At 41.0% G+C, this 13492-nt stretch overlaps 1 protein-coding gene across 1 annotated transcript in view; it reads left to right on the forward strand.

Annotated features, from left to right (window-relative positions):
- Positions 1 to 13492, forward strand: part of fsip1 (fibrous sheath interacting protein 1) — a 392839-nt gene that overhangs the window by 11692 nt on the left and 367655 nt on the right. The window contains exons 5-7 of the mRNA XM_043697966.1: positions 2984 to 3153; positions 5822 to 5896; positions 7504 to 7579. Of these exons, the coding sequence (XP_043553901.1) occupies positions 2984 to 3153; positions 5822 to 5896; positions 7504 to 7579 (321 nt within the window). The remainder of the gene's footprint in view (positions 1 to 2983; positions 3154 to 5821; positions 5897 to 7503; positions 7580 to 13492) is intronic.

Raw genomic sequence — 13492 nt, forward strand, 5'->3', positions numbered from 1 at the left:
CTTCTTCAGGAAGGGCCTGTGCCCGAAACATCGGATCTCCTGTTCCCTGGATGCTGCCTGACCTGCTGTGCTGTTCCAGCAATAAAGTTTCAACTTTGATCTCCAGCATCTGCAGACCTCACTTTCTCCTCGAGGAAATTATTTCAAGCAGTCTAAACTCATTTTGTAGTGTATTGACAAATTTGTCACTAAATTGACCATTGTGATTGACTTCTGATTGATTTTAAAAAATGGAGAAATTGGAATTAGTGTGCTTGCATATTTCCAAATAATGGTACCAGTTATTTAGACACTGCAGCGTCTTTGGAAAATGGGCAGTCACACTGAGATTCTGTTCATACAGTAATAATACTTAGCTTTTTGCTTGACAAATTTCTGTTTATTAATTCTGTGAGATTTCTGTTTATTAATTTAAGAATCCACATAGATAAGGGCTTTTTATGGGTGATTTTACGTTGTCTTTTGAGGTAGTGAGACTGATTACAATGAGGAATGAATTGCCAAAACACAAATACTTTTCCCTAAAAAACAAAAACAGAAATTGCAGATGCAATCAGTTTTAAAGAAGGGTCACTGGGCTTGAAATGCTAACTCTGTTTTCTCTTCACAGATTCTGCCAACTTGCTGAGTTTGTCCAGCAATTTCTGGTTTTGCTTGTTTCTGATGTGTATCTGCAGTTCTTGTTTCAACAAGAATACTTCTCCCTAACCTCTCACTTGTTCTTCAGACTTTTTATATCAACAGAACTAGTAGCCCCCTACTGAATTTGGAGACTGATGATGAAGTGTGTCACCACCATAGTCAGAGTTAGATAAATCAGAGAATTTGTCATCTTCAGTTAATTTACTAGCATGTTGGCAGTTCTTTGTAATATAAATGTGCAATAAGTGAAATCACACTTTTCACTAATTTTGCATGTGGTTTTGAAATCCATAGAATGGTTCTGGATATCTGTATAAGTCAGATTTTCAAAACGTATAATTAACAAGCTGAACAAATATTGACCATTGTTTTCTTCAGTGAAATATTTTTTGCGTAAATTCAGGAGGCAATATCCAATTTTCCTGAAATCTATTATTGCTGTGTTTAATTGTGAGAGTCAATAATAGTTAATTTCCGTTTGTAAGAAATTCATAAAAAAACACAATGTGTTTATAAATTATTTGTGCAAAAGAAATTTTAAATAATTTTCTTTGTGGCAAATGTGAATGGAAGTTTAAAAAAAAAAGGCATTATCTTTGTTTCTGATCCCATGTGGTTGTTCTGCATTAAAATAGTAGAAATCACATTTATGTTGTGTTTGGACCAAATTTTCAAATATTCCAAGTACGGTGGTCTTGCTATTGTTCTTATATTCCAGCCGTGACAAGTGGGACTTTATTGTGGACAGATATTCGGAGGATTAAATCCTAAAACTGCAACTCCCAACACACACACACGTCTACATATTTTATACTGGCTAGTAGTGTGGTGTCTGAATAATAGTCAGAAAACAATATTTTCCTGTCATTTCCCCACCCAAGATGTACATCACTATGACAGTGTGGGTTCCTTAGGATTTAGGAAACCCGGCAGTGAAATGGAGGTAGAAGCTACTATTTTGTGAATGGGTGTCTATTTTACATCTTGTGCACCAGGAAAAGCTTGAGTGATTCTTTCAAAGAGCTTTCAATGCCCTGTCTTCTGTAAATTGCAACCTCTGACTAGCCACTTTCAGGATTACTGGCTCGATTTCCATTATCGGACCTTGAACTACAGCCTGTTTGTATAGCGATTGTTGGGGAACCATTCTCAAATGTTCCTGACTGTAGTCTCCATGTTTGATTTTTCCCAAGCAGCAGCCAGCTAGCCTGTTAATTTTGGGTCATTGGAAAACGGGAGATTTTCAAAATGTGATGTCCCATTGTTGTATGTAATAAGATTTCCCCCCCCCCCCACTCCATTTTCCTGGTACCTCTAGGTTTCTATTCTGTCACAGACTTTTCTTCGATCCTCAGAATATCCCAGAAGTAATGCTATGAACTTGAGATTAAGTTATTACACAAAAATAAAACTGCAACTTTTTTTCTGCTTTTCTCATAGGAGAAGAATGGGCATATGTCATTTAGAAAGGGATTTGAGAGGAAGATGGAAGATCATGCCTAATTGTTTATTGAATGCCTACTCCTCTTTCTATCTTTTATGCCTGGAACCTCATGCACATTTATAATATAGAAGTGGAGAAAGCAAAATGACAGAATTTCAGTGGAAAGGGGCAACATTTGTAATATGTTCCACTAACTAGGCCTTACTATTTCAATGAAAGGAAACAGAACAGAACAAAATAAAATAGAACTTCAACTGAGGTACACTGTATCGTCTGGTGCTTTAGTGATCATTAATGGTATATAATAAACAGACTTTAAGATAGGATTAAGTTTTGTTTTTGTTTAAGTAAGGGCTAGATTTTACCAACTCTTTTTGGCGACAGGTTGGAAAGTGGGCTGGGGAGCCTGATTTCATCCCTCCATCACGACGTATTACCTAAGGCAGGTATATCAGTGGCACAGCTACCCAGGGGTAGCCACTAGAGACAATTAAGTACCTAATTAAGGACTGCACCTTGCCTCCACCAGCATTTTACCATAGTCAGGAGTGGCACTGCTGCTTCAAAGAAAGACTTATCCAGGGGCTACTTTCTGGCCCATTTAGGAACCCCTCTGTGGCAAAGGGCACCGTCATGGTGAAGACATTGCTACTGGAACATTTACCCCCAGCCACTCCCTCCGCAGACTCCTTCCCTGACCCCTCAACAACCACCACCAACTCTGATTGCTGAGGACTGCTTGGCTAGCCCTGTTTTGCTGAATAAACCTACCTTGTCTCTAAGGATGCCTTCCTTATCCGCCCCTTCCCTGTCCTGCAAGATTTTGATGAAAAAACTTCCTCAATTGTGGTGATATTCAGCCTTTTTGTTGCTAATATAATGAATGCCTTTTCCTAGACCACAATAAGCAAGAAGATTTGGATTATAAAGCTGAAGATGCCCAACTTGAAGAGGCAATAATGAAAATGGAAAAGCTGGATAAAATTTTGGTTATGAAGCAGGAGAAAGAAAGGCAAGTGAAGAAACAAGGAGAAGAGCTAAGGAAAAAGCTTTGGGAGGAGCTTCAGGTAAATCAGCATCAAGAAACCCGTGTAAATTTCTGATCCTTTTCTATCATTTTTCTTAGTGTCATATATTGAGCAATGAATACATTTTATGTTTTTAATGTAATTTAAAAAAAATCTTTGCTTTCTATCACTGAGTTGAAAACTTCAAGAGTTTGCTGTGACAGCTAACAAGTAAATATTACTGTCTGTTCTGTCATGGTAATTCTCACATATTGCATACACTTATTTAGCTCATATTTGCATGTTTGCTAACATTGCATTAAAGCATCCAACTTAACATTTTATGCTTTCAAAATTGATTTTTAATTATAGGGTCCACTAAAGTCAAAAACAGAATGAACACTGGCCATTGAAATTAAAATAATTAAAAGTCATTCGTATTTCATACTGAAATTCCATATTTAATATCTTTGAGTCCTCTGGTAGTTGCTAATGATGTTGCATTGATGATGAAGACCTTAACTCTCTGATTAAGCATCCAGCTGATTAACATTCTTAAGTTATTGGTCCTTTGCAGTGGCCTGGGAGCCTGTTAATCTTCTGGTCCAGAGATAGAGACACTGTCACTATACTGCAAGTATCCTGCCCCAGCTGTATACTCTTATACTTTATTTAAACAATTAACAGTGATGGTATTTCCATTGTTCTTTTATTTGGTGTTAGATAGTTCTTGAAACTGTTGTAGATGTTTCAGGAGAACACTCAAATCCCAGGGCCATAATTATTTTAAAATGAGAATAGGTCATTCAATATTCTAGCTATATCTTATTAACATGTGCTGTTTTCATGATGGGAACTGGGATTATGTAATTAAACCTAATGTTTCATCATTTAGATATTAAATATTATTGCTTTATCTTTATAGATTGTAGACTGTGAAAAACTGACTCCGTTTTATCATTACTGCCTATATTCTCTGTGAACCAATCGCACCTTTTAATCTCATTTCTCCCTTGTTCACTCTGACCTTTCAGTTGTTTCATTGCCTGTTCTCTAAGTTGGATTTACTCCGAGGTCATAAGAATTGGAATGGAAGTTTCAACAAAATTATTGTGATTTTCCTCAATCGGTGAAATTGTTTGGTTGATAACTTTGAGACTGCTGATTGGAGGCGATGAGGACAGAGCAGTATTAGAAAAGAAAAATAAAACAATATTGCAACATAGATTGAGCACTTTTTCAAATCTAACTCTGTGCAGTAAGTTTTAATTATACAAAGAAATAGGAATGACAGGATAGAAAAGTGTATTTTATGAGAGAAACTTGGGGGATAATGTGCCCCAAGTAATTGAAGTAATTGGGAAAACAGGAGGTGGTTTCAAAGTTAATTTAAAAAATGGACAAACTTGAAATGAAAAAATGGAAAAACTAATACGGAAATAAGTGCTAGCTTGGAAGTTAAGCAATAAAATGTGTCCTCTTCTCAGTAATCAGTAGCAACACACTAAATGACTGTAAGATGATTCAAGAATATTAAATAGGGGTGCATTTTCAGCCTTACTATCTAGAAATGGTTTGTCAGATTGCATCTAATCTAATATAATCCTCTACCTTTTGCAAAATCTGTCTGGTTTCATTTCCTTATTGATGATTAATTTGTTCTAACAACACCTACTGACCAAAATTTACTGATGAAAATATAACTTAGGATATGCAATTATGGAGGCAAGTGATGATAAAACAATCAAGAGAGATAAAGTGAAAAAAAAAGACAATTGCAGCTATAAGAAGGTACTGAAAAGCTTTGAAGACGATAGAAGACTAACATATTAGACTTGTCTCACTCAAATTTGTATCACTAACATTAAGTAGCAGATTTAAAAAATTTGATCAAGGACTGTGGGTGTCACTAACTCAGCTAGCATTTTTTGTCCATCGCTATTGTCCAGATGTTAAGAGTCAACCACATTGCTGTGGGTCTGGAGTTACCTGTAGGCCAGACCCAGGTAAGGATGGCTGCTTTCCTTCCTGAAGGGCATTAATGAGTTTTTGTGTCTTTATAACATTAATAGTTGTTATATGATCACCATAAGTCTAGCCTTTTATTTTTAAATTTTTATTCAAATTTTAACACTTGCCGTAACGGGTTACACACCTATGTCTCAAGAACATTAACTTGAGGTTCTGGGTTATTTTTTATGACTATAACACTGTTTGCCCAATTATGTATGCAACTGAAACAAGGATGGATCAGGCCTTCACTGATTACTCTTGTGATTCCTGTATGAGACTTACTACACAGTGACGTACTCAGACTTGAATACTCTATTCAATGTATACGACCAGTAAATTGTAGTGAAATAAAAATATATAAACAGGTGATGATAGAATAACGATATGACATAGTTCTTCTGAATGTTTTCCAGCTGTTTAAACACAAGTGATCAGCATGACATTTTCCAGAGCATCATAGAAATGCCTGACTAACCTTCGAGTAAACTATCACCCTCAGAATTTCTAGAACTACGTTTGACTTAGCCTCTTTACACAATGTGTAGCATACATTCTATACTCTGCTAAGGATATAGGGGTAGTCAGGTAGTGTGGACTCTTATTCTCAAATGACAGCTATATTAAACTATAGTGTTATGCAAGATCTGTTCACTGAATATACACTACAAAAATCTCTAGTACCCTTACTAAGCATTAAGTCCTGATCATTTGGTAGGAAAAAAGTGAGAAAGAGGCTCAGAAGAAAGCAAGCAGCAGGAATATGAACATTGGAATCTCTGTTGCAGAAAATGTAAGTGCAGGGAAACTATTTCCTATGAAAATTTTATTGCTTTTGCTAAGTACAATAATGTATAGGTGTAATTGCAGTTTTATTTATTTGCCCTTTAATTCCTCTCAGTTTGTTCAACCTTCAGATACAAAAGAATATTTATATTGAGGGTTGTAGGTAAGGAAGTTGGCTTTTTAAAAAGCTTTTGCGATGGTATTATAAATGTGATTAATTGAACTTCTTCATTTTATAAGAAAACTGATTTTGAACTGCACTTTTAGATCATTTGTCTCACAATTATTATTTATATTAGTTTAGTTATTCATTGCACAGTCCAGTTAGGTTTTAGGACTTTCTATCCTTCTGTTGAATTGCAATCCTTTTAAAGATACCCAAGAACTGACGTATGATTGACTATTCACTAAGGTATGTGTATCTGCTGGATGCAGAGGATAGCAGTGACTGTCCTTGCACTGAACATTTGGACTGTTGTCCTTGCAGGATGTCAGGCGGAGCGTGGGGGCTTATCACAATTCTCTGCAGCAGTGAACTCTGCAAATAAAATATCAAGACAATTACTGGATATGGGGTGGAGCAGGCTGACATGATAGCTATAATAGTCAGTAGAGTTCCTTCTTGCACTCCATGATCACCAAACTAAACCAGCTTTGGATATGTCCTGTACCATTACCACATCCAAAACGTTCATCTATTGCTTTCTCAGCATTTTCTGCAAACATTAGAGGAGAAAAAAGTAAGGTTTCCAGTGATTTTTGAGGTGAATACCTTGTCACTGGATTTCCCCAGGTACCAGGAGGTGTCAGGTTGCCTAACCATACTTCCAATTCTCTCAAAGCTCAGGAAATCTAAGTAAGCCTGTGCAACAATGGAAACTGGTGAGAGGGAACATTTTACAAGTCAACTGCTGTGATTACAGTCAGAACTTGAAGAGGAGCTAATACAGTCTAAACTTTAGATGAGTCTGGAGTAATGGAGGAGCATGATAGCAGGGTATGATGATGTGGTATTTGGGAGCCACTTGAGAGCAAGTGTTAAAGTTTGTGTGGGTTGTTGGGGGGGAGGGAGGGTTGGGGGCACACAAGTGCCTGCAATGGGCAAAGGAAATTCCCACTATTCTGCTGAAAGGTTATAGGAGCTTAACTCTGTCTGTGTACAAATGCTGCCAGACGTGCTGAACTTTTCCACCGTTTTCTCTTTTTACTCTTCAGAGCACACCTTTTTAATCAACCCTTTGGTCCCCTTTCTAAATATCTCCTCCTTTTGCTCAGTTTTATCATCTTGTATGGCTGCATTTGTGAAGTGCGTTGTGAGTTTTACCCACATTGAATGCCTTATAAATGCAATTTTCTTTTATCAAATGCATGATTCTTGCCATACAGTCTTAGCAATAATGTTAGAATTGAATTTTGACAAGTGTTTTAGATGGAATGAAATACTTGTAACTGTAGAAGAATAATAATAGAACTTGGTTCAAATGAGCAATAAAACTGATAAATGACAAAACTTCATTTACACTTAGAATCACAGTGTGTATCAATGAAATAGTTTATTAAAATCAGAAAGCTCCAGCTGTGGTGAAAATTAAATAATGATTTTCTTTGTTTCAGAGGGAGGAATTGGTGGAGTGCCCTGAGGTGGCAGAAAATACAAAGAAGTTTCTAGCTTTGACACCAACTGGCAATGGTGAGTGGAAGGATAATCTAACGGTGTTAATTATGCAAAGTGAGATGGAGAAATCAGTGAAATTATTGTGACCATACCGCTTTTTGCCTTTGGGTACTGTTCGACATTATGAAGGAATGACATACATTAGTGAGTTTTGAGAAGATTTCTAAATCAGGTTGAGGTTCTGGATGTAGGTTTGCTGGCTGAGCTGGAAGGTTCAATTTCAGAAGTTTCAGCATCATAGTAGGTAACCTCATCAGTGAGCCTCTGGATGAAGCACTGGTGGCACGGCCCGCTTTCTGTTTGTGTTTAGGTTTCCTTGGGTTGGTGATGTCATTTCCTGTTATTTTTCTCAGGGGGTGATAGATGGGATCTAACTCGATGTGTTTGTTAATAGAGTTCTGGTTGGAATGCCATGCTTCTTGGGATTCTCGTGCGTGTCTCTGTTTGGCGTGTCCAAGGATGGATGTGTTGTCCCAGTTGAAGTATTTTGTAAATGACATTAGTTTTGCTTGTTGTCTGCATAGGGTCTTTCAAGTTCATTAACTGCTGATTTAGTGTTGGTGAGTTTGTAGGCTACCATGATGCCAAGAGGTGTGAGTAGTCTGGCAGTCATTTCCGAGATGCCTTTGATGTAGGGGAGAGTGACTAGGGTTTCTGGATGTGTCTTGTCTGCTTGATTGGGTTTGTTGCTGAGAAATCGGTGTCTGCGATCATTAGGTACCTGTTCTTTTTGGATACACTGTATAGGTGATTTTCCTTTGCTCTACGTAATTCCTCTGTACTGCAGTGTGTGGTGGCTCATTAAAATAATGTTTTAATGCAGCTTTGTTTATTGTTGTTGGGATGATTGCTTCTGTAGTTCAGTATTTGGTCAGTATGTGTTGTTTTCCTGTTGACGCTAGTTTGAAGTTCCCCATTGGCTGTTTGTTCTACTGCAACATTTAGGAATGGCCGTTTGTTGTTGTTTTCCTCCACTTTACTGATGGCTCTTGGGGCTCGTCATACAATTATAGGGGGAGATTTTAATTGCATTATGGACCTGGAGATAGACAGGATACCCATAGATCCAGGCATTTGGCAGATTTGAATAAAGAGATAGGATTAGTAAATGTGTGAAGGTGCCTCCACCCACAAAGCAGAGATTTCTCTTTTTATTCTAACCCACATAAGTGTCACACTAGAATTGATATGTTTTTTGCCCCCTCGACCTTTTTGAATTGCATATTATCCTGCAAAATAGGTAATGTAATAATTTCTGATCACGCTGCAGTATATATGGAAATCAACACTAGGAATAATGAGATGACCCCCCTGACATTGGCGTATGGATTCTTTCTTAATGAAGGATAGTAAATTCGTAAAATATTTCTCTCAAGAATTCAAAACTTTTTTGGAAATTAATTCAGGTACGACTAGTAACCTGTCAATGATGTGGGAGACCATTAAGGCTTATGCGCGGGGTCTGATCATTTCATACTTGGCGACCCAGAAAAAACTAAAGGGAGAACGACAGCGTCTACTCGAGGCTTGCTTAAAGGCAGCTGAAACAGCATACATTGATAGGCCCTCTGTTGCTAAATTACAAAGGATTACGGCCCTTGGGATAGCCCTGAATACTGCGCTCACTCAAACGGCAAAGTGGGAAATATTATTTGCAAGGCAAAGATTGAGTTTGGTGATAAGCCTGGTAGATACCTAGCGTTTCTCCCAAGGCAAAAAAAGGCCACTCAAGCTATCACGTCCATTAGGGAAAGTGCTGGTACTCTGACTCATGATCATAAAAGGATCAACACAATCTTCAGAAAGTTTTACTCTGATTTGTATAAATCGCAGGATTGTGAAGATAGAGCCAGGAAGATGCAGTCCTTTTTTAAAAGCCTGGCCTTTCCGGACTTAACCCTGGAACAGGTATCGACCTGAATGTTCCCCTAACAACCCAGGGAATACTTGATGCAATCGGGCAGCTTCAGAGCGGTAAAGCACCTAGTCCAGATGGATTTCAGATTGAATTCTACAAAGAGTTTTCAGGAGTATTAGCTGGTCCACTTACGGACATGTACAACTACTTATATAGTCAGGGCTGCCTTCCGCCTTCATTGAAAGTGCCGAATATCTCCCTCATTCTCAAAAAAAGGACCCAGAAGATTGCGCATCATACAGACCAATATTCTTGCTAAATGTAGATTTTTAAATTCTTTCTAAAACATTGAGGCTGGAGAGTGTATTGCCATATATCATAAAAGATATATCATAAAAGATGGGGTTTATCAAGGGCCATAGATCATCTAATAATATTAGAAGGGTTTTGAATGTGATTCAAGTCTGTCATCAGGAAAGAATACCGGGAATAGTAGTCTCGCTGGATGCGGAGAAGGCATTTGACAGGGTTGAATGGTCATACCTGTTCTATACATTGCAAAGGTTTGGCGTTGGAAAGGTATTTGCTAAATGGGTCTCAACATTGTATAATGACCCCAAAGCAGTCGTGATCACCAATGGCTTAGGCTTGGATAGCTTCAGTGTTGGTAGGGGCTGCCGTCAGGGATGTCCTCTCTCACCGTTGTAATTCACGCTAATAATTGAGCCACTGGCGGAAGCTATACGGGCTGACTCTAATATAACGGCCCCGAGAGTTGGCACAGACAAACATAAAATTACCCTTTATGCAGATGATGTTCTCCTTTTTTTTAGTAATCCTTTGATGTCCTGATCCAAGTTATTAATTTATTTAGTGCATTCTCAGGTTACACAATTAATTTCTCAAAATCAGAGGCCATGCCGATGGGTGGTCTCACCAATATGTCCCACTTATTGGATGGATCTCACTTTCCCTTTCGGTGGTCTCTGGAGGGCTTTTTATATTTAGGTATTTTTATCACCCCAGTATTTGGCTAGCTATACAAGGCCAATTTTGTGCATCTACTAGAAAGGATAAGGCAGGACATTCAACGTTGGGAGGATCTTCCAATTTCTGGCTCGGTAGAATAGCTCTAATTAAAATGAATGTCTTGCCCTGTCTCTTATATCGTGAGAATGCTCCCGGTGATGCTGCTGAGGCCGGCACTGTGCAATTGTCTGGTTGGCTTGGTTCTTTCATCTGGAATCATAGGCGGCCCCTCATTAAGTTAAAGAAGCTACAGCTTCCATAGGCAAGGGGAGGGCTGGATTTTCCAGACTTTAGGAAGTATCAGCTGAGTTCCCTGTTAAGCTACATCGCCGATTGCGTCTCGTCTGACCTGCAATCAATCTGGTTAGACATGGAGGCTTCTCAAGTAAAGTGCCCTCTTATTAACCTCTTATTTTTAGATAAGTTGAAAGTTATTATGGACCATTGTAAAAACCCTATAGTATTAAACATAATTAAAGCCTGGAAGATAATGCAGCAAAACAAAGGTAATTCACATAAAACCTCCCCTTGTACTCCTATAATGGGGGCATGGGGTTAAACACAATTAAAGCCTGGAAGATAATGTGGCAAAATGAGGGTAATTCACATAAAATCTCCCGTTATAAGAGCGGCATGGTGGCTCAGTGTTTAGCACTGCTCCCTCGCAGTGCCAAGGTCCTGGGTTCGATACTGGCCTTGGGTGACTAACTGTGTGGAATTTATACATTCACCCCGTGTCTGCATGCGTTTCCTCCCGCCGGGCAGGTGAATTGGCCATACTAAATTGTTGGCTGGCCAACTGGCTGGAGCTGGAGGCCAAAGTCTCGGCCGCTGGACAGGACTGCTCCGAGTGCTATCTTATAGGAGTCGAGTGCTGGTCATAAACCAGCTGGTGGCCGCCATGCTGTGGTACCGGCTGGTCACTTTGGTCCCTCCTCCTGGCTTTGTCAATGACATCCAGAGAACGTTGGTCGACTTCTTCTGGGACAAAATGATGCACTGGGTCGCTGCGCAGGTTCTGAGTCTCCCTATTGAGGAGGGCGGTCAGTCGCTGGTGTGCGTCCGCACCCAGGTCACGACGTTCCGCCTTCAGACCTTGCAGCAATACCTTTACGTCGAGCCTCCTCCCAAGGTGGTGCACCCTGGCGACGTATTTTTTCCGCCAGGTGCGTAACCTCAACTCCGACACGCAGCTCCTGTTCATCGACCGTGAAGGTTTGGAGGTCGCCCTCAAGATGCTGTCTGTCTTTTACCAGGACCTGATCACTGTCTGGAACATGGTCAAATCGCACCGCGCCTACCCTCCGGCAGGAATAGCGGCTGTCGTCGGGGAGCCTTTGCTCAGGAATCTGCACCTTCGTACTCGTGGGTTCGAGTGGCTGTTGGAGGGGAGGGCCGTGGCGGCGAGGGTGACCAGGGTCGGGGATGTGCCGGGGCTGGATGCTGCCGCAGGACATAGCAAGCAGGGCAGTGGTAGACATCCGGTACGTGGACACAGCCATCCACCGCCTTAAAACGGCGGTGCTTGGACCCGACATGGAGTAAGCTCAGGTGTGCGGTGGGATCCCGTCCGCGCTCACCCCTGCCCAGACGGAATTTCACATTGGCCCCAAGGTCCCATACTTCCCGGGGGAGCCTGTGCCCCACAACCTGAGCCGCCTCCGGAATTTTCATTTTGTCCCTTTTAAGGATGTAAATAGGCGGGCCCTGTATAGACAGCTGCTGCACACCGTCCACCTCTTCTCCCTCATCCACCATTGGGACATGCCTTGGCGTACCCATTTGCCACCGGGCGGTGGGGATCCCCAGTGGAGAGCTCTCTAGGCGGGAGTCCTCCCCCTTTCTCTCGGGGATCTGGGGTGGAGGGGGCTGCACGCAGCGGTCCTCTGCAACCGCAGATTGCGATGGTTCACAGACTCCCAGCTCAACAGCTTGTTCTGTGGCGCTGTGGAGTCCGTGGACCACGTGTATATTGGGTGTGGGCGTTTGATTTTCTTAAAAACCTCCTCCTCTGCTTTTGGTTGCACTTCAGTCCCACGCTCCTGATCTTCGGGCACCCGGTACGGAGGAGGGAGGGCAGGTCTGAAGACCTCCTTGTGGGTCTGCTCCTCGGCCTGGCCAAACTGGGCGTCAACAGGTCCAGGCAGCGGGCCGTGGAGGGGGTCGTTAGGGCCGACTGCCTGCCCCTCTTCCGCGGTTACGTTAGAGCCTGGGTGTCCTTGGAGGAGGAGCACGTGGTGTCCACCAACACCCTGGAGTTGTTTAGGGAGAGGTGGGCGCCACAGGGAGTGGAGTGCATTATTTCCCCTTCCAACTCTATTTTGATTTAGTCCCTGCCGTTCCTTTCACTGTTTGATCACACAGCATTGCCCTTTTTTGTGAAGGGCAGTGCTTGTCACTGGCCACCCGGGTGTTTTCCTATCTTCCTGCTGGTGGAAATTGAATAAAGATTCGTGTACCTTGTGTCTCTCACTATGTCTCACACCTGCACACACACACCATGGGTGCTGGGGAAAAAATAAGCACTACCGCAGTTAGGCGGTAGTGTGGGGGTTAAAAAAAAAGGAATAAAAAGAAAAAAAACCTTCCATTATATTCCTATAACCGGGGCTCACCATATAAAATAAGCACTACCGCAGTTAGGCGGTAGTGTGGGGGTTAAAAAAAAAGAAAAAAAAAAGGAATAAAAAGAAAAAAAACCTTCCATTATATTCCTATAACCGGGGCTCACCATATTTAAATCCTGGTGGTCGAGGGGTATCTTCTGTTTAGGGGATCTATTTGATGAGGGGGTCTTGATGTCTTTTGAACAGCTGCACCAGAAATTTGGACTACCTAATGGAGACCTCTTTCGATACTTCCAAATTTGAGATTACATACAGAAGAAGACTATGTTATTAGATACTGGATTAGTGGTGCTGGAAGAGCACAGCAGTTCAGGCAGCATCCGAGGAGCAGTAAAATCGACGTTTCGGGCAAAAGCCCTTCATCAGGAATAAAGGCAGAGAGCCTGAAGGGTGGAGAGATAAGTGAGAGGAGGG

This window comes from Chiloscyllium plagiosum, chromosome 10 (assembly GCF_004010195.1).
Source record: "Chiloscyllium plagiosum isolate BGI_BamShark_2017 chromosome 10, ASM401019v2, whole genome shotgun sequence".
Taxonomy (NCBI): Eukaryota; Metazoa; Chordata; class Chondrichthyes; order Orectolobiformes; family Hemiscylliidae; genus Chiloscyllium; species Chiloscyllium plagiosum.